This window comes from Bubalus bubalis, chromosome 1 (genome assembly GCF_019923935.1).
Source record: "Bubalus bubalis isolate 160015118507 breed Murrah chromosome 1, NDDB_SH_1, whole genome shotgun sequence".
Lineage (NCBI taxonomy): Eukaryota > Metazoa > Chordata > Mammalia > Artiodactyla > Bovidae > Bubalus > Bubalus bubalis.
This window is the reverse complement of record NC_059157.1, coordinates 164,207,761-164,234,681: the sequence shown is the minus strand read 5'-3', so window position 1 is coordinate 164,234,681 and position 26,921 is coordinate 164,207,761. Positions and strand designations below refer to the sequence as shown.

The following is a 26,921-nucleotide window of genomic DNA, read 5'->3' as shown; positions in this document are numbered from 1 at the left end:
AGCGGGTTGCCATTTCCTCCTCTAAGGGATCTTCCTGGCCCAGGGATTGAACCTGGGTCTCTTACATGTCCTGCTTGGCTGGCGGGTTCTTTACCACTAGCGCCCCTTTCCTCTCCTCAGGTAGGTGCAACTCAACCATAGCCTTTTATCTTCCTTGCGTGCTTGCTAAGTTGCTTCAGTTATCTCCAACTCTTTGGGATCCAATGGACAGTAGCCCACCAGGCTCCTCTGTCCATGGGATTCTCCAGGTAAGAATACTGGAATGGATTGCCATTTCCTCCTCTAGGGGATCTTCTGACCCAGGGATTGAACCCTTGTCTTTTTTATCTCCTGCATTGGCTTGCGGGTTCTTTACAACTAGCACCACCTGGGAAGCCTTATCGTCCTTAAAGAGCTCCAACTCTTCTAAACTTGTAGGCTTTGAGTAAGTAGTAACACACTTACTACACCTTCTCCCCACATTTCCACTTCCTTCAAAGGAAGTTTAGAATGCCAAGTAATCAGGCGGTGTTCCGAAGTGAATGAGTGGTGTCAATTGCTATGGTCAGGATGGGGGAAAGGATTCAAGAGTCTCCCAGAGATGACATTTAAAATGCTGATTCCTGGGTTCTATTCTGATTCAGGGGTCTGGGCTTAGAACCAAAAATCTGCCTTTTTAACAAGTGCCCCCAAGTGATTCTGATGTAGGAGGTCCAGGCCTACACTTGAATAAACAGTGATATAATTAGTTTGGGCTTCCCAGGTGGCACTAGTGGTAAAGGATCTGCCTGCCAAAGCAGGACACACCAGAGACTGGGGTTCGAATACTGTGTCAGGAAGATTCCCCAGTGTGGGAAATGGCAACCTGCTCCAGTATTCTTGCTTGGAAAATTCCATGGTCAGAGAAGCCTGGTGGGCTACAGCCTACAGGGCTGCAGAGAGTTGAAAGGAGTTGCGTGACTGACTAAGCACACATACATGATTGGTTTGAGAACAGCAATATCACCTTTACAAATAAATTACCTATTCTAAAGCATCTGTTTGGTTGTTTCAACTGATGTTGTCAACTTCCTGTTTGGTTTCCATTCAGCAGATACTGAGCAACTATTGTTTGCAGAGAATTGTTTCAATACTAGCTGCTGCTTTCCTGTGTGATTGGACTAGATGGAAGAGATGGGGAGAGAAGGGTATGATCACATCAGAGAACTATTTCTCAACTTCCTAGAAAAATGACAAACTCACCTTTTCATGATTTGTGAAACAGATTAACCTAAAAGACTGTCATAGTTTACTAACCTTTTGGGCACCAGAATACCAGAGATGTCATGGTCTTGCTTGCAAGGTCAGTTCTGTAACAAAACTGCTGCTGCTGCTGCTAAGTCGCTTCAGTGTGTCCGACTCTGTGTGACCCCATAGATGGCAGCCCACCAGGCTCCCCCGTCCCTGGGATTCTCCAGGCAAGAACACTGGAGTGGGTTGCCATTTCCTTCTCCAATGCATGAAAGTGAAAAGTGAAAGTGAAGTCGCTCAGTCGTGTCCGACTCTTAGCGACACCAAGCTCCTTCGTCCATGGGATTCTCCAGGCAAGAGTACTGGAGTGGGGTGCCATTGCCTTCTCCGGATGTAACAAAACAGCTATGGTTCAAACCCTACTTTCTCCACTTACATGATACGACCATAGACAAGTGACTTTTCTGTGACTCAGCTTCTTCATCTGTAAAGATTATAGAACCTACTTCATTGAGTTAACGTTTGACAATTCAATTAAACACTGAAATATCTAATTGATGCAGAGGACTTCGAGAATCTATACGTACTGAAAATGTATTCTGTTTTTAGGTTAAGGCCACAAAACCGCTGTGAGAACACTGAGAAATGCTTCCGGAGGGTGATTTGGAATTCCAGGTGAAGAAAGTGCAGTTAAACTTTATGTTTCACACAAACAGTTCAGATGAATTATTCTAACTTAAGTGATCTGGGGTTTTTGTTTTGTAAAGTTCCCTAATGCTTGGCTTCTTTGGGAGTTTGTCCCTGGGATGCTACACTCTGCCGCTAAAATCCCCCTCCGAAGCCCCAGCTCACAGTCTCAGGCAGGTGCCCCGCGGGAGCCGGACCAGGACTAGAGCGGCCACGGGAGGTGGACGCGGAGCCCGGCCCCCCAGTGGAAACGCTGGGTGAGGACCGGGGTCCCGCAGTCCCGGGGCCGCCTCCCCACGAGGATGCCGGCGGGCGCGGGGAGCGTGCGCGGCCACGTGACGGCCGCTATAAGAGCGCTCCAGGCGGACGCTCGGCTCCCGCCGCGCCTCCTCGCCGGCCGCGCTCGCTCCCCGCGCCCGGCGTCTCCGAGTCACGAACTTGCGGCTGCGGCTGTGGCGACCGCCCGCGCCCCCGGCTGCACCATGACAGGTACGCGCCGCCCGCCGCTGCCGCAGCGCTTCTCCCCCCGCCCCCGGCCCTCCGCCCCGGGGGAGCTCCCGGCAGGACGAAGACCGCCGCGAAGTTGCAGGCTGGCAGCAGCCGGGCATGTCGCTTCCTGCGTCAGCGGCTGCCCCGCCGCCCCGGGGGCCCGAGCTGCCGTCCCGACCCGGAGCGCAGCCGAGGGGCCCCCGCCGGCAGCGCCTGGGCCCTCCGCCGAAGCCCCCGTTCCTGCTTCCGTCTCCTTGCCCTTCCTCCTGCGCGCACCGTGAAGGGCGGGCGGGCGGGCGGAGCAGCTGCGGCGGGTTGCGTAGGGGCGGGGAGCCGGCTCCTCGGGGGCGCCCGGCCCGAAGCCCGGAGAGCGGCGGGGTCGCGGGGCGCCGCCTCCACAGCCCGCGGGTTGGAACCTCTGGAAAGGGGCGGCCGCGAGACGGGCACGCCGGCGGCCCCGGCCCGGCTCCTCGGCCGTCAGTCCCGGCGCTGGCCGCCTCGCCGAGCCTATTTTTAGGCCTTTGGGGCTGGGTTGCGGGAAGCCGGAGCCCGGCGAGCGCCCCCGGGGAGCGGGACCCGCGCGGTGGGAAGACGCCGGCCCACTTGTTGCAGGGTGTCCGGGCCGCTCGGCGAGTCTGCCCCCGAGGACCGCAGACCGTGCTGTTGAGTCTAATAGTGGGGTTATTACAGCCACTGAACTGCGGAAAGATTGCAGAAGTCATCCGGAGCTCGGCCATCTCTGGGAGGTTTTAGCCTTCTCCCCAGCTGTCATTGGTCTTTCCTTTGCTAGGTTTGCCTTGCAAACCTCAGTTCCTAAGGTTGTCCTGCCTCCCTCTTCCTTTGGGAAATCATCCATAGCCTTGCTTCCTGAAAGCCTTGAATCCTACTTACCTGTAAACTTTTCTCTTTGATCCCCCGGTGTGTGTATGTGTGCTAAGTGGCTTCAGGCATGTCCTGCTCTTTGGGACCCCATAGACTGTAGCCCCTCTTGTCCAGGGATTCTCCAGGCAAGAATACTGGGGTGGGTTGCCATGCCCTCCTCCATGGTCCTGGAATCAGGACCATCTTTGAGTTGAAACATCATTCATCATGCCCCAGGTTAAGCGCCCTTGTGGTGGGCTGACTATCTTATGACGGGTTGAAGAAACGAGAACAGGCAGAGGTTGATGGGTATGTCAAGGGATGGGGGCCCTGTTCCGAGCTTTCCTAGAAGCAGATGACCCTGGGGAAGGGCGGGGTGCAGGTAGAAACTCTAGACCTTCTACTGCTTAACAGAGAATCCAAGGCTATGTGTGAAGGTTGCCCTCAAATCTGCGGATGGGGACTGGGCTGGCTCACTGGACAGCCTACAATCTCCTCTTCTCACTGGAATTTGCCTCCAGGCTCTACTGGAAAATGGGCAAAGGGAGGAAGAGCAAACCTAAGACAGAATCAGAGTGACTTCGTTACAGTGTCCCAACTGCCTAGTTGGGCAACAGTGACCCACGTGGCCCCAGCAGCACTGGATCCTTTGTGTTTAGATACCCACCAACCTGTTTTAACGTTAAAATCCCTTTCGAGAGGGAGTGTGTCCCAGAAACATCCTGGGAAGGACTAAAGAAATCCTAAAGGCTTGGCTGGTGGCCTTGGAAGGGTAGGGCTTGTTCAGGAGGGAGAATAATTCATGTATTTGCAACTAAGTGATTATTGGAGATTGATATTTGAATGTGGGGGTGTGTGTGAGAGAGAGGGGATTCCCTGGTGGCCAGGTGGTAAAGAATCCACCTGCCAAGCAGATGTGAGTTTGATCCCTGGGTCAGGACAGTCCCTGGAGGAGAAAATGGCAACCCACTCCAGTGTTGTTGCCTAAAAAATTCCATGAACAGGGGAGCCTGGCGGGCTACAGTCCAGGGGGTCACAAAGAGTCAGACAGGACTGAGCGACTGAGAACAAGCATGAGTGTGAAAGAGAGGGTTGGGGGGCCCCAGGGTACTGGGTAGGATGTAGTGCTTGCTTCTCCAAGGAAAAGGAGGCGGGTTTGCTAGAGCTTGTGAGGTAGTCCCTAAATCCATTCAACAGTGATGGGCCACTATTTAGATGGAAGCATCAAGGAGGGAAGGCTTCTTTGGGGAAGTGATGTTTAAGAGAGACTCAAAGTGACTCTGGAGAGGTGGTTGGGTGACTGTGGAGTCTTTGCTCCAGGTTGAGGAAAGAGTTGAAAAAGCCTGAGGCTTGGCACACGTGAGCACCAGGATGAAGAATATGGGCTCTGCTTCAGATGCTCTCAGTTGAGGTTGTTGGCTGGGTTTGTTCTTGACTGAGAATACTGTCTATGATACCTTGTAGGACAAACAGAAAATACACTTCTTGATCTCTTCTCTGCTACCTGGTAATTGCCCTCTGTGTGTTAAGCTACTGTGTAGTCTGAGAATTTTAGCATGTCTGGACTCTAAATTAGATTTAATTTTTATAGCCTCTTGAAGGTTGCCAATGATCTCCTGCTAAAGAATAGTATTGAGACACTCTTAAAGTGGGCACTGGGTTCTCTCTCCCACCCTCCATCCCCCAAGAGGCTGTTCCTTTATTAATCGAGCAGGTTGATCACAGAGGAGTTGATTTTGCCCAATTATTGGTTGACCAGGGTCCTGGGGTCATGTTTTCTAGTTAGAATGATGTAATGAATACCTTCTGTTTTCCTTGTTTTAAGATCAGGCCTTTGTGACACTGACCACAAATGATTCTTACGCCAAAGGAGCCCTGGTCCTGGGCTTGTCTCTGAAACAGCACAGGACCACCAGGAGGCTGGTCGTGCTCATCACCCCACAGGTCTCGGACTCCATGAGGTGAGGACCTTGCTGCCGGGCCATTGGTTGGGCTCTGACATCCCCTCCCCTGTTTCTGGCATCAGTGGACCTTAAGGCCACACCCTTTCCAGAGGTTGAGTGCTGGTGGAGAACGATGAGAGCTGCTGAGTGAAGGATTCCTGGGTCTGAAACCTCTTCCTGGCTCTTGGAAGATGTTCCACACAAGCTCCATCTGGGAGGTGGAGTTCTGGCCCTTGTGCTTACTGATCCCAACCAGGAGTTGGGCTGTCTCGTAGGCAGGTCCTCTCTGGGTGATCCAAGTGAGTGATTCAGTCCAGCCGTTCCCTCTGTGTCCTCCTCCTTCACCTGCATACCTTTCCCCCAAAGGGAACAGGGGCTATTGTTCCTGTTTCCAGCCAAGCAAACCTCCCTTGCCTTTGAAAGAAAGTAGCAGTTCTTGCCTGGAGAATCCCAGGGACCTGGTGGGCTGCCGTCTATGGGGTCGCACAGTCGGACACGACTGAAGTGACTTAGCAGCAGCAGCAGCAGCAGTTTTCTCCACCACATCTGACTACATCTGACCTAATGATCTTTATTTACAATTCAGCAGACTAGATATTTTCCAAAGGGCTCTCTGAATTAGGGGTCCTGCTAGGAGAGACCCTGAGGGGCACAAGCTGCTTGTTGATTGGGTTAGTTCATGTTACTTTTTTGGAATTAAATTTTGAAGTATCTGAATCAACTGCCTAGATCCTCATACTAACTTATTTAAGAGTGTCTTGCCACACTAGGACCTCTGTATTGCGTTTATTTTTGCATTCATTTATCCCTTTTAGCAGTTGAAAATGCCCCTTTTGTGACTCTTTTCAAAAAATATAAGCACATCCCAAGGACCCCTGAGAAAGAGGCATTTATATATGCATATGTATATCTCACACACTAACAATCTTGTTCCTAAAGGATAATTTAGGAAAACCAAATTACCCCCAAACTGTCTCCTATGTGTATGTCCTAATCTGTAATCACTTTAGTGAGGATACTGTAAGAAAGTGGGTGTAGTCTTAGAAATCAAGAAACTAAGCCCCCTTTCCTGTGGTAAGGGGTACACCAACCATTTCTTTCAAAGAAATCAAGTTTACAGTGTGAACTGGAACATATTTTTGTACAGCTTTGGAGATTACTAGCACAATACCAGTTTTGTTCACCATGCTTGATATTGTTATAAACTTTCAGTGATGATCTGTCTTTATCCTGTGTTTTTTCTTGTGCTGAGTTTAGTGTCTCACCTAAGAAGTACACCCCGACTTCTCTCACCTCTGGCTTGCTTTCTAAAGGAAGTCTTTAGTTAATTTTGGGCAGAGATAAGTGTTGTACCTCACAAACCAAAGTGAGTCTCTCATGCCAGGGGTGCTAAGCATATAATAAATGCTGGTTATATTCGATGCAAAAGAATGGAAACCGAGTAATTGAGTCACTCAACTTCTTTTACGACACACAGTTTCAGGCAGTTGTCAACTGCTTTAGCAGAAATTATTAGTTATAGGCGTCAGTGCAGATATTGTATGCCTTAACTCAGCATCACTTGGAAAAGTATTCAGTGGTCAGCAAAGAGCAGTTCTAATAAAATATTATCGTTAAAGACATCGGCTGTTGAAAAGACGTCTGACCAAACATCAGTTACATTTTTACAGGCTGTTTCACAATTTGACTGGTAGTCAGTGGTACAATAAAACATACGGAACTTCTTCTATGATAGTGTTTAAGACAAGTAGTTCATCCTCACCATAAGTCTTGGCAGTTTAGTGAAGTTAACTGCACATGCAAATTAAAAGTTTGTGCTGAAGTCAGAACATACTTAAGAGACTAACATACCAAAGTAATAGATTGCTGTAGTTGTCGATAGGCTAATAAGAATGCAGTCTTATGTTGTATGAGTCACTTGTTCTGAAGAGATGCTAAGAGCTGTTTTCTGGATTTTATTTTGACAGGAAAGCTCTAGAGACAGTCTTCGATGAAGTCATTATGGTAGATGTCCTGGACAGCGGTGATTCAGCACATCTAACCTTAATGAAGAGGCCTGAGTTGGGTGTCACGTTGACTAAACTCCACTGCTGGTCACTTACACAGTACTCAAAATGTGTATTCATGGATGCAGATACTCTGGTGAGTATGACTTTGATGGCTGGAGAGATGGATATAGTAACTGAAACCGGTTAGGCATGTGAAGAATGCTGTCAGGACTTGACAGTAAAGTTCAGATAAAACTGCTGTTGTGAAAAGTGTCAGGTGTTGAAGGAGAGTAGGAGCAGTCTGCCTCACAGGTGTCATCTGAAGAGTTAAAGACCAGCAACAGATTGCATCTTGTGTGTTGGAGAACTTAGGAAGGGTTATGCTATAGAAGAACAGTTCTGAAATGCTTTCCCTTCTCCCCACCCCCTTACCCTTGAATCAGGTCCTAGCCAATATTGACGATCTTTTTGAGAGAGAAGAATTGTCGGCGGCACCAGACCCAGGGTGGCCTGACTGCTTCAATTCTGGAGTCTTTGTTTATCAGCCTTCAGTTGAAACATACAATCAGCTGTTGCATCTTGCTTCCGAGCAAGGTAGTTTTGATGGTACGTATCTGTTTTCCTTGTATCAGATAAGCTGTGAATAACTTCTAGGGGCTACTGTTCTCAGGGAATTGCTACGTTCCTTGTGTCTACAAGATAGTGATACATGTGATAAGTGTTTTAAGTCGTGTTGTTCTGGGAAATAGTGTGTTTTGTGTGTGTGTATGCATCTTTTTCCTATAGGTACCTAGGTTGTTTTACAGACTTGCCATTCATTGATCTTCCTGTGCCTAAATTGGAGTATGATTAAAGCAACCATGATTATTCAGGAATTCAAAAGATCACTAAACAGATAAAAGAGTTTAACAGCTGTCTTAAGCCTGAGTAAACTGAAGTGCAAGAACAGGAGGACCCAGAATTGTTTCTGTGGAAATTTGAGGAATAAATTTAGGCTCTCATTCTCAGAACACAGGCTCTGTGAGTAATCTTTGTCTCCAAATTTTCACTGTCTATAAGGCAGTGCATCAGATAGAGTGCTATCTGCAAAGCTAAAGCATAGAACCTTGGCAGTCACCATCCATTTTCCGTAAGGCGTATGTGTATCTATCTATAGCTGTCAATATATGTTTATATAGAAAGGTTATGACTGTGATTTAGGGCTTCAGATCCTTTGGAGAATTTTGGTTAAATTAATTAGTTAGGTATACTTCTGTTTTGGCACCCCACTCCAGTACTCTTGCCTGGCAAATCCCATGGACGGAGGAGCCTGGTGGGCTGAAATTCATGGGGTCGCTTTTCACTTTCATGCATTGGAGAAGGCAATGGCAACCCACTCCAGTGTTCTTGCCTGGAGAATCCCAGGGACAGGGGAGCCTGGTGGGCTGCTGTCTCTGGGGTCGCACAGAGTCGGACACTACTGAAGTGACTTAGCAGCAGCAGCTTCTATTTTAGGCCAGTCTCTAAAATAATAAATAATAAGTCACTTTTGTTTTTAACAGCACAAACCACAAAACTAGCAGTTAGTATGCAAAACAGCTTTTTTGAAAATAAATGTTGATGGATCCTTTGAATTAAGAAAAGACCCAGTTGTATCTAGGAAGAAGGATTTGTAGAAGGAGACCCCCCTCTCAGCAGTGACTCTCTGTCAGATACTTGACACTGTGGCAGAAGCCAGGGCCAGGAACATGGGGGTAGGCCAGAGCCCTGAGCAGACCCCAGGCCCTACTTTCCACTCCAAGAGCAGGTATGAGATTTGCAGTGAGTAGATCTTTTGACACCAGCAGGAATGACCATCCTCAACTGACATAAAGTTCAGCCCTGGATGCAGATATGGGGATTCATCTCCATTAACTAGTTGTAAAGTTAAAAATCACAATTTCAGATTTAAAGTTTTTGAATTAAAAGTACATCTAGACGTCCATGGGATTGCTGAAATTAAGAAATTGGAATTTAAGACATTTTTGTGTGTATTAGTCACTCAGTCATGTCCAACTCTTTGTGACCCCAGGAACCTTACCCTGCCAGGCTCCTCTTTCTATGGAATTCTCCAAGCAAGAACACTGGAATGGGTAGCCATTCCTTTTTTTTCAGAGGATCTTCCTGATCCGGGGATTGAACCCAGGTCTCCTGCATTGCAGTCAGATTCTTTACCTTCCCCACCAGGGAAGCCCAAAACAGTTTTAGCTAAATATAAAATTGAAATTGGGTTTTTGTTGTTGCTGTTCACAGAAATTGAATTCTGTTTAGTCATTTGAGGATTTGAAACAGCAGCTATTTGAAATGTCATTGAAAAGGAAGGAGAAATTTAAGTCTCAATCTTGTTTCACTCTTTGACTAGTTTATATTCTGTACCAGTAGTGCTAAACCTGGGGTGATTTGGCCCCACCCCCTGGGGACTTTTGGCAATGTCTAGAGACATTTTTAGCTGTCACAAGTGAATGGGAAGACAGGACTGGCATCTAGTGAGTAGAAGCCAGGGATGCTGCTAAACATCCTCCAACGCACGCCCCCACACCAAAGAATCATAGGCTCAAGAGGTCAGTAGCGCCAAGGTTGAGAAATTCTGCTCAGTGCCAAGTCATTATGTGCCCTTAAAACAGTGAGCAAAAGTATCTGAGCCGTAATAAGTGGAAGCCTCCGACAGGAAGTGCATTCTTACTTTAAGCAACCTTAAGTGAGAAATAATGCGCTGAGTGCTCACTGTGGTTATGGCCAAATGTAACTTCTTCACTTCACTGACTTATTTTGTAGCTCCTGCTATTTTCCTTTCATATAAGGAATGAAAGTTATATTGGCATTTGAGTTCAAAACATGTATTTCTCTTGCTCACACAAAAATAGTTACCTTTGCACAGAAGGAAGATAAGAGTATTTTTAGCAGAAGTCCACTGTTTGTTTTAACTTTTGCGTCAGATTGTGGCTTTCTTCACCTCCTCTCACTAAATTTAAAGGAAGTAGCATAATCCTGCCAGAAATTTCATATAAATTATCAGATCTATTGAGTGAGTCGCATGCTACAGTAGATCTAGCTGCCTAAAATGCACACAATTATAATTGCGTAAAGAGAATCCACTTTCTAATTTTGAAGAATACTAGATTCTGTTGTCGCAAGATGAAAGTTTGGATGCCAGTGTGCCGTGATAAATTACTGGGTTACAATTTCAGAATATAAAACGGTTTAATTAGCTGGTAGAAACCAACCTGGATCATGCATTTTTTCTGGAACCAAGAGGTACTAAAGGAATTGATGGTCCCTTGTTAAGAAGCAAGAACGTGTAAAGAGGACTCAACTAGAAAGCACTTTCTGCTCTTTCAGCTAGAATCTGAAACTGCAGGCGATTCTCTGTGCCTGGGAGCACATTCATTATTCAGCAGCAGGGTTTCCAGGAGCTGGCCTTTCTGGAGGGTGCTCCATTTACTGGCTCATTGGTGACAAAGGATTTGAATTTTTTTCTGTGACTTGTAGAAATACCTAGTTGAAAAAGTTGAAAATTCAACTATGTAGATAGGAGCTTATGGTTATTCTTTTTTTAAATGTTATTTATTTATTTATATTTTTGACTGTGTTAGGTCTTCACTGCTGCATGGGCTTTTCTCTAGTTGTGAAGAGAAGGGGCTACTCTCTGGTTGTCGTGAGAGGACTTCTCATTGCGGTGGGTTGCAGTGGCTTTTCCTGTTACTGAGCACAGGCTTCAGTAGTTATGGTCCCTCGGCTCGTGGTTTCTGGGCTTAGTTGAACCAAGGAACTGACGTCAAGCTCTCAATGCAGACGTCACGCCACAGGCTCTGAGATGAGCACTTTCAGGCATTTCCTTTTACTTTACCATACATTTTTTAATACCCACAGATATCTCCCCCCACCCCCAGCCCCCAGGTGTACTGAACAGGGGTCTTCAGTCCTAGCATTTTTAGACTGATATTAAAGAAAACCTGTTTGCAGATAACTATAGCTCTGTCTGAATGTCTTGCAAGTTCTGCTTAATCTCCTCATACTTTCAACAAAAATTGATGGGGCCCGATGTCCACTGACAAGCCACGTGGGCTGCTGATGGCTGAGTATTTGCAGCTGCTTCTGCAGCCCTTCTCATGTGAAAGAATGTGGCTGTCAAGGCTTCTAATCACCAGTCCTCTAATCACACTGAATCACCAGTCCTCTAATCACACCGCACCCTTGCCTCTGACCAAGAGGATATTCCTAAAATGGCAAATCATGCTAGGGACCTTGACATCTTTTTTCTTCCCTAATATCTATAGAGTGTTAGAAATTTCGAACTAGTGACTTCATACCTAACTCATGGCTGGTGTTTAATTTCCCACAATGAAGTGTCTAACTTCCTATGCTGTTAATATTTGTGGACTGTCTTGCACTTACTTCATAACCAACATTACATGTTTTCTGAAGAGTTGTACAGTAACTGTTGCAAAACACATATACAGTAACATTTTATAGACTCTGACAAGATAAGGTCAACTTCAGGACTTAACAGTGAGAAGGAAAAGAGGTGATGATTTTGTAGATACTAGTCAGCGGTTTTATCTCCACACATGAGAGTACAGTAAGGCTGATTCACTTGACTCTTCATTTGATTAAATTAATCTGGATGCAAGTTGAGATTTTTATTTCCTTTTCTCCCATGACTCCAGAGTATCCTAAATTAAGGATGCCTATACAGTTGAAATCATTGTATGGCATCACTGACTTGATGGACATTAGTTTGACTAAGCTCCGGGAGTTGGTGATGGACAGAGAATCCTGGTGTGCTGCAGTCCATGGGGTCGCAAAGAGTTGGACACAACTGAGCAACTGAACTGAACTGATACAGTCGAAAAGTTTCGTGCTTGACAGTTGCTGTATATTAAATTTTGTTTCCATGTGTTACCTTCAAAAACCTAAGTGAAAAATTAGAATTGATATTTTCCAATTTCAAGTACCCATCTTTAAAAAAAAAGTGGAATTCATTAGTGTAATCTAAATATCCTAAACTTTTTTTGAAGTCATGAAATTTTGGTCTGTAGTTGAATTTTCAAAAAAAAAAAAAAAGAACAGAGTAAATTGGTGTAGAATGTTAGGTATGGTTTTCCTTCAGCAGAATCTAAAATCTGCTGTGAGGTCATTAAACTGTGTGTTCCCTATTCTGATTTTAAGGGGTCACTGAGACCCTTAAACTGAATTTTTTTCTGTGCTTGGAAATGTAAACTGGGAGAGTACAACGAAGTTTTTAAATAATTTTAAAAGAGTTGGTTCTAAATTCTAAATTTTAAAGTGTAAAAGTGACCCCAGTGCTACCTTCTCTAACCTTTGCGATTAGTTTGGATTCAAACTGTCCAAAAAAGTAGTGAAGGAGAGAGGTATTCCCAGATAGTACTTGTCTTGTTCAAACCAGAGATGCTCAGAAATTCAGATGTGCCTCACCTGGTCCCCTGACTTGAAAGGTTCCACTTTGACAGGTGCTCATGGTAGGCTTTCCCCAGTTGCCCACAGACTAGGCTACTTGTGGCTATATAGGCCTTAAGATGTGTTGTCAGTTGCTTTGAAAATTACTCTGTTCTCTTGTGTTTATATCATTCAGTAAGTAAATTTTAATTGATAGTTTGGGTAGTATCTTGAATAAAGATGAAAAGCAAAAGTCATATCATGTAGCAAAATAAATGAGTACACACAATTTTTAAGAGCTATTTTTATCTCACTGTACCTACCCATGAGTATTTTTTTTTTAACTTAGCCATCTGTTTCTAGCCTCGTAACCAGCAGAGATCATGAACTCTTGAGAAATAGAGATGGAAGGAAGAACTAACGTGTTCATGTGTACAGGCTCTTAGGGGGGTCATTTTACTTCTTCATTTATTCCTTAACAGTTTTGTGAAGTAGTCATTTATTTATTCATTAGTATATTAATTCAATAGATATTTATTGAAGGCCTGCTGTATGGCTGTACTGGGCACCGGCATCGATACAGTTTGGACAGCCTCTTGCCAGACAGTCTGGCAAGGTCTGAAGCAGACAGTCTTTCTTGAAGCTATGGCTGGGTTGTATGAGTGTAGTTTTATGTCTTCTCTTCCAGTGGATCACCACATGCTGCAACATTCATGAAAATATATCCTGGGAATGGTACAGGATGGAGGAAAATATTATACTGGCTTTATTACAGATTAATTACTTAAAATTCATTGCCCTGACTAGAGAAAGCAGTTGATATATTCCTCATTTTAGAGATGAGGACACTTAAGTCTTCTATCTCTGCAGCTACTGTTTCTCCCCTCTAAACCACAATGTCTAGAAATATTTTGTCTTTTTATTGTTAAAATAGTGGATGTGTTTTATTTGATGAATGAGAAATGGTTGATTTATAATATATATGTTTCAGGTGTACAAGGTAGTGATTCACCATTTTTAAAGGTTACACTCCTCTCATAGTTACTACAAAACATTGGCCATATCCCTTGTGCTGGACAGTCTATCCATGTAGCTTATTTTATACATAGCAGTCGGTACCTCGTAACCCCCTGACCCCTATCTTGTCCCCACTTTCCTTTCCCCACTGGCAACCCGTTAGTTTTCTGTGTCTGTAAGTTACTTTGTCTTTTTTAATCAGCAGCACAGTTGATAGTCTCAAATTGTTTTGTGGGTTTAGAAGTATTTTTGCAAACGATTAATTTTGTCTTTGTTTCTGTAATCCATTCCTATAGTATTGAAAAAAATCATTTGAGCTCCTCATCTGGGGAAGATACGAAGTTTAAGGGCTAGGAATAGATAAGTAAATAATACAGTTTTTTTTTTTTAATCCCTACCTGTATAAACCTTGTACACTGTACATTTTATGAGACCTTACATTTAACACCTAATCACACAATTATGTAATCATGAATCTGATAAATTCAGAGTGCTAAAAGAATCTAGACCTAGGAGGAGCTGCCTTAAATTGAGAAAGTGAAATTTAAACCACAAATAAGTGTTCCCTAGCTGAACATGAAATGGTAAAATAAATCAATCATTCTTGGTTTAAATGGATTGAGGCCAGCAGTGATGCTAAGACCAGGGCTCAAAGTACCTGGATTCCCATGAGCCACCTGGGTTAATCCGATGATCCTTAGTAAACCTGATGGAAATATCCCCAAGAGATGGAACACTCACAAACAGTAACTTAGTATCCTTGGCATGCTGTCTGTCGACAAGAGTGATAACACCTGCCGAGCATGTTATAGGAATTCAGTGTTAAGGACTGAGTCACATTTTCATTTCAGCATTTTTCTATCTCTTGCTTATGTTGTTCAGTCACTAAGTCATGTCCAGCTCTTTGTGACCCCATGGACTGTTGCCTGCCAGGATCCCCTGTCCGTGAGATTTTCCAGGCAAGAATACTGGAGTGGGTTTCATTTCCTTCTCCAGGGAATCTTCCTGACCCAGGGATCAAACCTGCATCTCATGTGGATTCTTTACCACTGAGCCACCTGGGAAGCCCATCCCTCTCCTATAATATTAACCATATTTTGCTTTAAATTGTTTGCTTGGTTTATGCTCTTCTACTCCCTGATTAGGTTGAAAACCATTTGAAAGCTGAAGCCTATTTTAGCCGTCATCCTATAGTACCTATATGTAACTTATATAACCTCAGACATTTTCTATAGAAATGACATTTCTAAGAGTTACATTCTCTAATATAATAAAATTTTAAAAGGGTCATTCTCTAAAAGACCCTAGACCAGTGCTTCTCAGATTTTAATATGCAAACAAAGCACCTAAGGATTCAAATGAGCATTCTGATTCTGTGGGTCTGGTGGGATTGGGGACTTACTATTCCACAGTTCTGTCAAACTCTCATGTGATGCCCCTACTTCTGGATCCTTGTGTTGAGCAACATGGTTTTAGGAGAACATTTCCTTGGGGCTGAGAAATTCAGGTTCATGTTTAAACCAAAATTCATCCCCCTACTCCTGCCCTGCTATTCACAGTAGGCAAGCTGGCTGCCAACAAACTATGGGAAAACACACAAAATACTTAAGCACTGAGTGCTTCTGCTGCTGCTGCTGCTAAGTCAATTCAGTCGTATCCAACTCTGTGTGACCCCATAGACAGCAGCCCACCAGGCTCCCCCGTCCCTGGGATTCTCCAGGCAAGAATATTGGAGTGGGTTGCTATTTTTCTTCCCCAATGCATGAAAGTGAAAAGTGAAAGTGAAGTTGCTCAGTCGTGTCCAACCCCATGGACTGCAGCCTACCAGGCTCCTCCGTCCATGGGATTTTCCAGGCAAGAGTACTGGAGTGGGTTGCCATTGCCTTCTCTGCAAGCATTGAATAGTGCACACATTAAAAAACATAACAGCACTCAATTCCATTTCTGTTTCATAAAATAATGGACACAGTTTCTGATAAGTGCTGTGATATGTTCATGTTTATCAGGTTCATGAGTCTGGTCAAAAGACCTGGAAATACTGAGTGGTTGTAACGTTATCACTAGCACTTGGCCAGCCTGGGGGAAGGAAGATACAGAATTCTGATGTTTGCTTTTGTTGCAGAACAGGTGCCATGCGTCTCTCGTTCCATTTCCTTTCTCTCTGTCTCTCATCTGTGTCACCACACCCACGCTTGCTGGATCACAGCTGCTGGCATTTCTGCTAGTCATGCTTGTTGGTTCTGAGCTGATTGAGACGAACAATGTCTTAACCTGTCAAAATAAATAAAATTGCCTCTGGAAGCCCGACTAGAATGTACTGGACAAAAGTCCTGGGGTTTTCATTGGGAAAATTCAGCAGCCTTCATTACATCCTTGTATGTCTTGTAGCACAGACCTGCTTAGATTTGCATTCTGCTTTAAAGTGTGCTCGAGTTTAGGGACTTTAATAAAAGGATATTGATAACACCAAACACAGATTTTTCTAGTGAAACTGAAACATAGTTTTGCATGATCTTGAAATGTGCAGTTGTATATTTGGGAGAAGATGGTTAGATGGCTGAATTTAAAAATTATATAAGAAGCCATAGACTTCTAGGTGATATTTAATTCTATTTTTAATCCACAACTTTTGACTAAAGGGTCACTCTTCATAGTCACATAATGAAGTCAGTGGCCATGGAAGTTTCATGGTCTGTATGTTCTGTGCCCTGAGAGGTAGGGTCCTTGTTGAGGGTGTAAGGACTAACCAGTTGCATGCGTACCATTGACACACACGTCTGCTGCCCTGTCTCTTCCACTTCTTGCTTGTTTCCTGGTCTAGCAGAGCTTCTCAGCCCTGCCGTGGCACACAGCTGAGGGACTGATGGTATTCAGAGGGTACCTGAGAGTGAACGGAAGCGGCCGTTTGTGGCTGGAGGCAGCTGGCCAGGGGCTCTGAGGGATCAACAAAACTCTTGACTCCTGTTTCCCAGGCTCACCCTATCAGACTGGGGGAGTCCTGCTTTATACTTACTCTTCTGACCTTGGTGGAATCGGATTTCTTCTCTGCATTACAATGTCGTCAGTAGTCATTTTTAAGTGGAATTGCTTAATTTTAAAAGAAAAGTCTTTAGATATGGCAGGAAAAAACAAGTAGTAGAAAAAGATATGTAGTCTGATGCCTAGTTTTATGAAGTTCAAAAACAAGTGAAAATGCATGTATTGTCTGGAGATACACACACATGTGCTAAAGGAAATCACGATAATTACAAACAAATTTCATAATAAATAGTTCCTTCTGGGGTCGGGGGCAGTGAAATTGGGTAAGGGAACCCCCACAGAGAATTTAAACAGTGTTGGTAATGTATGAGTTTTTCAGTTGGATATTGGGTATATTTAGTGTTGTTGTTGGAGAAGGCAATGGCACCCCACTCCAGTACTCTTGCCTGGAAAATCCCATGGACAAGGAGCCTGGTAGGCTGCAGTCCATGGGATTGCTAAGAGTCGGATACGACTGAGCGACTTCACTTTCACTTTTCACTTTCATGCATTGGAGAAGGAAATGGCAACCCACTCCAGTGTTCTTGCCTGGAGAATCCCAGGGACGGAGGAGCCTGGTGGGCTGCCATCTATGGGGTCGCACAGAGTCGGACACGACTGAAGCGACTTAGCAGCAGCAGCAGCAGTGTTGTTGTATGCTTTATAACCTACACATATATTTTTCTTTCGATAATATATTTCATACTGAAAATAAATAAGTGAAAAATAGAAAAGGTCTTGGCACAATTCTCATTCTTCCCAAATTGTATTATTAATATGCTAGAATTACAAAAATAATGTAACAATATTAAGGAAAAGTTGGAGTGAGGGAACATGGGTAACACCAGTCCCCTCACACTGCTACTGTTGTTGGATTTATTATCTTCTGGTAGGAATGTGTATGTTCTTGGGGCTTCCTCAGTGGTAAACAATCTGCTTGCCAATACAAGGAGGCCCAGGAGATGAGGGTTCAATCCCTGGGTTGGGAAAATCCCCCAGAAAAGGAAACGGCAACCCACTCCAGTATTCTTGCCTGGAGAATTCCATGGACAGAGGAGCCTGACGGGCTACAGTCCATGGGGTCACAGAGAGTCATACACGACTGAGCACGCACACACACACACACACACACACACACACACACACACTTATGTTCTTAGTTATAATCATAATGTGTCATTGTTTATTTTTATATTACACAGTATATTGATGGTCTTTATAACCACTGATTTTAATGGCTGAATAATGTTCAGGGAGTGGTTCAGTTCAGTCGCTCAGTCGTGTCCGACTCTTTGCGACCCCATGAATTGCAGCATGCCAGGCCTCCCTGTCCATTGCCAACTCCCAGAGTTCACCCAAACTCATGTCCATCGAGTCGGTTATACCATCCAGCCATCTCATCCTCTGTTGTCCCCTTCTCCTCCTGCCCCCAATCCCTCCCAGCATCAGAGTATACTAACCACTCTTCTATGGTAGAAAATTCAAGTTGTTTCAGCTTTTCTGCCATTAATGTCCTTCTTCATGGTTCTTTTTTTCATTCTACAAATAACTTACCCATGTGTAAGGCATTCTGCCAGCTGCTAGAATTATAATGATAAGCAGAAAGGGCCATAATCTCTGTCCTTGTGGAATCTAGAATCTAATGACTAACAGTTCTTGATGGCGTTTTCACATTAATCTTTGAACTTTAAAAAAAGTTTTTTGAGTGAATTGTAGATTTACATGCAGCTTTAAAAAATGTATAGAGAGATCCCATATATACTTCATTCACGCTGTTTCCCCCAATGGTAACATCTCATAGAATTGTAATTCTGCAACAGGAATTGATGCATTGACACAGTCCACCAACATTGATTCTTTGTTGAGCTACTTGTCCCTTAAGTAATGGGGGCCTATCAGAGCTTTCTGATACAGAGAGATCACTCCATGTGAGGTCACTCCAGACAGTTGCTCAGTGATGCCTTTGATCCATAGAGTTGATCGAAGGCATTTGGAAAGGATGGAACACACAGCGGATAGGTAAGGTACGTTTGGACTTTAAGCCTAATGCCCTGATCTTACTTCTTAGCTCTCAATATTAAATACATCTCCAGATCTTTAAAGTCATTTTCAGAACCAAGAAAAATCAAGCAATAATGACAGCCAATTCGGGTATGTTTAGAAAGGAAACTAGGTCTTAGTGCAAAGCGAACCAGGGAGGGAAGTATCTGTGCGGTTTACCAGCCTTGCACTTTGAAAGAGCAGGATTCTGCTTGCCTGTCACCCTCCCTCCCTCCTAAGCACACATACACACACCTGCACACACCTATGAACACCTGCACACCTGAGCTGCTGTTCTGATTCACGGGAGACTCTGGTTCTGGGTGTTTCTTAGGCTCATGAGCCTAAGGTGAGAAGCACGTGGGCCTTGTGGTTGAATGTGTTTTGAAGTGGCTTAGTGACTTTTTGGTTACTTGTGTGTTTATGATTTAGGTCTTGCTCTTAGCTGTTGAGATTTTTATTGTTTTATTTTTTTTTAATGAATGGCATGGTCCTCACTAAGGGAAGTGTGAGGTCCAGGAACCCCCAGGGTCTGAGCAGTCATTGTGCTGGGTGTCTGTGGCTGCTGTTGACGTTAGCCCAGTGAGGACTGACCTGCCTGGAGGTGTGGTTGGTGGCGGAAGGGTGCACCAGGGTGACAAGGCCTGCTGTCCATCAGCCTTCCATCAATGCTGGGGGCTTCAGAAGCAATTCTACTAAGTTTGCTCTCTTTTGCTTTTGACTTTTTCTGTACCATTTCTCTTTCTTTAAAAAAAATTTGCTATCTGACCTTTTAAAATATTTTTACTTATTTGTTCATTTGTTTATTTTTGGCTGCGCTGGGTCCTTTTGCTGTGTGGGCTACTCTCCAGTTGTGGTGTGTGGGCTTCCCATTGTGGTGGCTTCTCTTGTTGCAGGGCATGGGCTCTGGGGTGTTCAGACTTCAGTAGTTGGGGCTCCCAGATTCTAGAGCACAGGCGTAGTCGTTGGGGTGCACGAGCTTAGTCGCTGGGATCTTCCTGGATCAGGGTTCGAACCCATGTCCCCAGCATTGGCAGGTGGATTTTTTTTTTCTTCAAATCACTGAGCCACCAGGGAGACCCTGTCCCATTGCTCTTTAACCTAAAGTCTAAAATCTTTAACCAAGAACAGTCTAAAATCGAAGCCTGGTGTGGTCTAGTTGCTGCCTACCCCTTGGAGACCCACCTGGTGCCAGGTGACCCCCGCCCTACTCTGCAGTCCACTTACCCAGGCCGCCTTCCAGGTCTTCTTTCCATAGCTGCATGTTTTGCCCTCCAGGTCTGTGGTGCTATGTATGTGTTCTGCCTGGATCGCCATCTGCCCACCTTCTCTCCAGCTGCAGTTGTCAGGCCGCCTGTGCATCCCTCGGACACCCTATGTATGTAGGCAGTTCTGGCTTACATACAGCATCCGCATGGAGGCCCTCCGCAGCCTGTCAGACCAAGTCTCAAGCCACTGCCACGTGCCTCATAGCACTCAGAACTTTCCATTTACGATGGTGTTGTGGATTCTTGATTTGCTGATAGTGGTGCCTCCCACCCTACCCAGACTGTCCTAGAGATGATGGCTCTGTCTCTGCTCGCAGCTGATTCTCTAGTGCCTGGGCTGGTGTCTGGCACATAGTAGCTTCTCAGTGAATATTTTCTCAATTAATGAATTAACTCAGGGAGGTGGCTGCCCTCTAAAATGTCCTTCGGGAGCCTGACATAGAATTCATTATTTTAAAAATGGAATTAGTGGGAATTTCCTGGCAGTCCAGGGGTTAGGACTCTGGGCTGTCACTTCCGAGGGCCTGGGTTCAATCCCTGGTTAGGGAACTAAAATCCCACCAGCCTTGAGGCACGGCCAGAAAAAAAAAAACCAAAACAAAAAAAATAGAATTAGCCTATTTATAAAGGTCCAGTTATATATTCCTATAAAATTACTGACCTGTCCTTGAAGTCCGTGACTGTAATTTGTTTGTTTCTTTCAGGTGGGGACCAGGGTTTACTGAACACGTTTTTTAGCAGCTGGGCAACAACAGATATCAGAAAACACCTGCCATTTATTTATAACCTAAGCAGCATTTCTATATACTCCTACCTCCCAGCATTTAAAGCGTAAGTGCAAAGGATTTAACCGTGGTGTGGGATGGTGAGGGCAGGGGGTGCGGTTCATATTTGGGGAGGGGGGTTCCTCAGTGTCATTCTTGGGGCAAAAACAGGTGGAGACTTTGAGGAAAGTCCTTTCTTTCATAAGAAACTTGGCTGTGATGGGGAGGGGCCTTGCTGGTATTCATCACTTTACGTTTGGAGGAACCCAGAGGGCACTTTGCTACCTGTGGGAAAAGGTTCCCATTGGTTCCTGGAAGCCAGGCCCTCTGATGAAGCATCTCTCTGTCATGGTCAAGAACACTTCTGCCTTGTACAAGCTGTTGAGCCTCAGCTCTCTAAAATGAGGGTGTGAACAGCTCCCTCCGTGGTTGGGGTGGGGATGATATAAGATGAGTGGTGTCATGGTCAGGCTCGGGGCCTGTGGAGCTGGCCTCCCTCACTTCACGTCTTGGAGAAGCCACTTCCTGGATGGTTACTAGTTACTGAACTCGCAGCTTAGTAGAAGTTGCGCTTGTTACTGAACGCTCATCCTCAGTGTCCTCCAAAGGTTATTGTGAGCACTAAGGGAGGTGGATCAGTCAAGAGTCTGCCTGCAATGCAGGAGACCAGGGTTGAGCCCTGGGTTGGGAGGAGTCCCTGGAGAAGGAAATGGCAACCCACTACAGTATTCTTTGCCTGGGAAATCCCATGGACAGAGGAGCATGGAAGGCTGCACAGTCCATGGGGTCACAAAGAGTCAGACATGACTGAGCCACTCAGCCTACCTAAGGGAGGCAATCATGTGAAGAGCTGAGAGAGGCTGGCCTCCCTTTGTTGTGGTTCAGTCACCAAGTCGTGTCTGACTCTTTGTGACCCCATGTACTGCAGCACACCAGAGTTCCCTGTCCCTCATTAACTCCAAGAGTTTGCCCAAGTTCATGTCCAGTGAATCAGTGATACCATGCAACCATCTCATCCTCTTGTTGACCCTTCTCCTCCTGCCCTCAATCTTTCCCAGCATTGGGGTCTTTTCCAGTGAGTCAGTTCTTTGCATCAGGTGGCCAAGGTATTGGAGTTTCAGCTTCAGCATCAGTCCTTCCAGTGAATATTCAGGACTGGTTTCCTTTAGGATGGACTGGTTGGATCTCCTTGCAGTCCAAGGGACCCTCGAGTCTTCTCCAACACCTCAGTTCAAAAGCATCAATTCTTCGGCCTCCCTTAGCATTTAGTAATAGCAGGAGATGCGTCCTCTCTATCTGGGAGGTGGTCTAGCAATGCAGGCAATCTCCCAGCCTGAGGAGCAGCGTGTGTGTTCTCATTCTGCCATTTCCCTGCAGTGTCGGGAAGGCTCTTGGCTTCAGTCCACCATATGTAAAAGGAGGAGGGAAGTAATAACCTCCCTCGTCAGGCTGTTGGGATAAAGCAGTTCATAAACACAAAGTGCTCAGTGGACATTTGCTGTTTTTGCAACGTGCTCATTTCACAGTGTTCCCTGTGTATTTCTAATTCAGCAGCTAATACAGCCCAGTTAAAAGTGCTTGTCTCCCAGTGAGGGCCGGAGCCCTGTCCTTTAGGCTCTGACTCATTCGTGTGCAACCAAGATGATGATTCAGGCTTCTTGAGCAGAGGCCAAGCTGTCAGGTTGATCCTGAGACAGCCGTGAGCAGTGACACTCTCTGCTGAGTTGGGCTAGGCTCGTGATCTCTATATCCCGCATGGGCATTCCTGAGTGAGCAGAAAACAAAGGGTCTTTCACTCCTTGTGTTTCATTATCCAAAGTCCCCTCTAGATATCTTGCCCTGCGGTAATGAGCATGCCTGGCTTTTTGAGGCAGAAATGTTTCCTTTTGTGTTCTTTTCTGGGCAAACGCTGTCAATGTTACCCAGCTAAAGATTACAAGTATTTTGTGTTCTTTCCTCCCTAACTGTTCTCTTGGAGTGTGTGTCTCTGACATATTGCAGCCTCTTCCTTTCTAGAACAAAACAGACAGCCTCTCAGACATACCAACTGTGGTCTGAGTAAGCAAACAGAACACAATTCACTGTCAAGGGATGAAATAGGAGATGCATTATCTTTGCCTCTAGTCCTTGGCCTTGTGAGGTACAAGCCTGTCTTGCTTTGAAGTGTGGACTTGATTTTCTCTAGTTTTGCTTTTAATTTTCAGATATACAGCAAAGTGATTATTTTTTTCAGATTATATTCCAATAAAGGTTATTACAAGATACTGAGTATAATTCCCTGTGCTTTACACTATATCCTTGTTGATCTTTTTGATGTAGTTTGTTAATCGTAAATTCCTAACTTGTTCCTTCCCCTCCCTGTTCCCCTTGGTAACCATAAGTTTGTTTTCTATGTCTGTGAGTCTGTTTCTGTTTTGGATATAAATTCATTTGTGTTATTTTTTAGATTCTATATATGAGTGATAACATAGAATATTTGTTTTTTTGTCTGACTTACTTCACTAAGTATAATATTTTCTCTGTGCCTAATTCTTATAACCCTTATTGCCTCATAACTAAAAGTGTTCCTACAAACTGTGGTCACTTGGTGGTGGTTCAGTCACTCCATCATGTCCGACTCTGCAACCCCATGGGCTGCAGCACACTGGGCTTCCCTATCCTTCATTGTCTCTCAGAGTTTGCTAAAACGCACGTCCACTGAGTCAATAATGCCATCCACCCATCTCATCCTCCGTCATCCCCTTCTCCTCCTGCCTTCTATCTTTCCCAGCATTAGGGTCTTTTCCAGTGAGCCGGCTCTTCGAATCAGGTGGCCAGAGTAGTAGAGCTTCAGCTTCAGCATCAGTCCTTCCAATGAGTATTCAGGGTTGATTTTCTTTACGAGTGACTGGTTTGATCTTGCTGGACAAGGGGCTCTCAAGAGTCTTCTTCAGCACTACAGTTTGAAAGCCCTCTAGAACTGAATTGCTCTATAAGAGGGCAGTTGCTTAATTTAATTGACTAGCTTCAGCTGGGCAAGCAAAGGTGAGCGTACAAAAGAGAAAGAATCATTAGTGGTGTGAGCAATTCTGGGCCTCTTTCCACTCAAGTCTGCTCATCGAGCTTGTATCCTGAGATGACTGTACTGGGGAAACATGAATTTGACATCCTCCCAATTGGACTCGGTTCCCAAACCGTGTTGATGCAGAGTTTAAAGATTCATATTTTTCATGTAACATGGCCTTATTTCCACTATGGTTCATTCAGAGATTCCCTCTGATTTTCATTTTCCTACCAACGTTGAACTTACTGTCCCTTTAGTGATAAGCCTGGTTTGCACAGACATTGCTTGCATTCATTTTATTTTTGACAAAGAACAAGAAGCAGGTAGAGCCGAGTTAAATTATTTGGGGAGAAGATAGACTTACTTGCTGGAATCTTGGCCACCTCTCTCAGAATCCCAGTGGTTTTTATATCCTCTAAATGAATTTCCCAGCACAACAGTTTGGGATCTAAATTACCAAAATGGTTAGGATGGTTTCTTCTTCCTGACTCTAGAAATGAGTGCTAATTTTGGACATCTGCTTGGTGTATTGCCATAACCGTAGTGTGGATGACGCACTGGGAGGTTAGGAGCAGCCCCATCACTAGCTCGACGTCAGCTGGCGTGTGACCTGACGGGAGTTAACACTGCCTCCGTGCTGCTCTCCCTAGGAGGTGTCAGCTCCACAGTTTGGTAATGAGGCTTCTCAGAGAGATGCCTTGCCTTTCCCCATTGCTAGTTATTTAGGGATGTGGAAACCAGATCACAGAACTCATTTTCCCTTCCCTTTGCCAGAAGATTCTTTTGTTTTATTTTGCAGATATCCGTCTCCAGAGAAATTTTTCCTTACACTTTTGTTACAACTGGGAATGGCTAAAAAGGCAGGCAGTTACATTTTCTTTTTTAAGTTAATATAAAATTGTGGCCCAAATCTTTGAAGCTTCCCTGGTAGCTCAGTGGTAAAGAATCCGCCTGCCAATCCAGGAGATGTGGGTTTGATCCCTGAGTCAGTAAGATCCCCTGGAGAAGGAAATGGCAACCTACTCTAGTATTCTTGCCTGGAAAATCCCATGGAGCTTGGAGGGCTGTGAGTTCCTGGGATTGCAAAGAGTCTGATACAATTTAGCAACTAAACAGCAACAGAGACAGTCATGAACTCTTGGGCTGCCATCGCTACCTGACCAAGAACCCTGTGCACAGCTGAAAACTCAAGAGTGAATTCAAAGCCCCACTGCTGGGCGCAGGATAACCTTGCTGGCCTGCAGGACCGAGTGGCTCTGTGGTGCTGGCCTTCCCCGGGGCAGCACAGCTGGTGGCAGGTGGAACGAAACTAAGGAGTGGTTTAGAGGCTTCATGGAAGAAGTCAAGAATTTGGCTCACCACTCCTAGCAACCGTGTGCCTTGAGAATGCCGAGACAGTATTTAGATGCCCCAGAATCTCACCACCTTGGATGTCTTACAGCAATGTAGCCTTTGCTCTTACATGAAGTTTCTGCAAAAGGACAGCCTGACATGAATCAAAATTAACATGAATTTGAGCCCCAGGGGTAGCATATCTAAAGCCTTTCTCTGCAAACTGTTTGGACAGAACAGAGCACAAAGGAAGCAGATGTACTAGTTTTACCACTTTGAATGGATTTTCAAACATAGCTTCTGAAAAACCAAATTAATAATATTTTCTGTAACAAAAGATCCTGTTTAATACTGCATAACTTGAGAACCAAAATGCTTGGCTTAGAACTTTTCGATTAATTTGTAATATATGTGTTGAAAAACAAGCTCATAAATGTATTTCTTAATGAAATAATATTTCTGAAAGTGCCTCGCATAATGTTTGGGAAATAGCAGGCTCCTAGTTAATATTCGTTTCTTTATGTTTTCTCCATCTGGAGGGCCTGTTTTATCCAAATAGCATAGATTTTGGCTTGTACATAATGCTGGGTGAAATCTCATTAGTCTTTTTAAAATCAGCCATTTAGTTCCATTTTTTCTTTCTATTAAATCCACTGACTAAAAGCTGTTTCGGTTATATTATGCTATATAAAATTGACCTAAAACAAAGATAAAGAATTCTATGGTATTGTTTCAAACTGCCATACATTTTAATTGGTCGAATTGATTGACTAAAAAAACTTGATTTGTCAAATAATTTCCAAATAAATATTTTTAACTTACCCTTTTTCAGTTCAGTTCAGTCACTCAATCATCTCCGACTCTTTGTGACCCCATGAATTGCAGCATGCCAGGCCTCCCTGTCCATCACCAACTCCCAGAGTTCACTCAAACTCACGTCCAGCGAGTCGGTGATGCCATCCAGCCATCTCATCCTCTGTCATCCCCTTCTCCTCCTGCCCCCAATCCCTCCCAGTATCAGTCTTTTCCAGTGAGTCAGCTCTTCGCATGAGGTGGCCAAAGTACTGGAGTTTCAGCTTTAGCATCATTCCTTCCAAAGAAATCCCAGGGCTGATCTCCTTCAGAATGGACTGGTTGGATCTCCTTGCAGTCCAAGGGACTCTCAAGAGTCTTCTCCAACACCACAGTTCAAAAGCATCAATTCTTCGGCGCTCAGCCTTCTTCACAGTCCAACTCTCACATCCATACATGACCACTGGAAAAACCATAGCCTTGACTAGACGGACCTTTGTTGGCAAAGTAATGTCTCTGCTTTTGAGTATGCTATCTAGGTTGGTCATAACTTTCCTTCCAAGGAGTAAGTGTCTTTTAATTTCATGGCTGCAGTCACATCACTTCATGGCAAATAGATGGGGAAACAGTGTCAGACTTTATTTTGTGGGGCTCCAAACTTACCCTTTAACTTGAGTTTAAATATGATCTAAGACCTGGCCTAGTGATCTAATCTCAGAAACTATATCTACAGACCCAAAATATTTCTATCCATTTGTTTGCTGCTTTAGATGTTTCAGAGGATGTTCATATCCATTATTTCTTTCCCAGAAATGTAGCTTATTCACTAAAACCTTTTCTAGCCTCTTTAAAGTCAGTATTTTCTGAAAGTGAAATTGAACCTTTGGTGTCCTCATTTCGGTTGTGTACGCATATTTCTGATGTGGTTGTTTTTCCTTGATCCCTAAGAGACCCCTGGCTCCAGTTCTGCCTGGGACTGCTGTCATTGAAGATAGAGACCATCTGTGTTCATTTCTTTCCACACTCCTCCATCTTCACCTAAAACCCTGAGGAGC

General features: G+C 44.6%; 1 protein-coding gene across 3 annotated transcripts in view; it reads left to right on the top strand.

Moving 5' to 3' along the window:
• Positions 1–2,183: 2,183 nt before the first annotated feature.
• Positions 2,184–26,921, top strand: part of GYG1 (glycogenin 1) — a 39,936-nt gene continuing 15,198 nt past the window's right edge. Inside the window, exons 1-6 of one of the 3 annotated variants that reach the window (XM_044946166.1) lie at positions 2,408–3,127; positions 5,072–5,207; positions 7,157–7,331; positions 7,621–7,783; positions 20,640–20,766; positions 24,542–25,895. In XM_044946166.1, coding sequence (XP_044802101.1) covers positions 2,503–3,127; positions 5,072–5,207; positions 7,157–7,331; positions 7,621–7,783; positions 20,640–20,766; positions 24,542–24,638 — 1,323 coding nt within the window. In that variant the 5' untranslated portion in view covers positions 2,408–2,502 and the 3' untranslated portion in view covers positions 24,639–25,895. Of the gene's footprint in view, positions 2,386–2,407; positions 3,128–5,071; positions 5,208–7,156; positions 7,332–7,620; positions 7,784–20,639; positions 20,767–24,541; positions 25,896–26,921 lie in introns of those variants that run through there. The other 2 variants (XM_025290177.3, XM_025290170.3) reach the window with 2 other exon arrangements.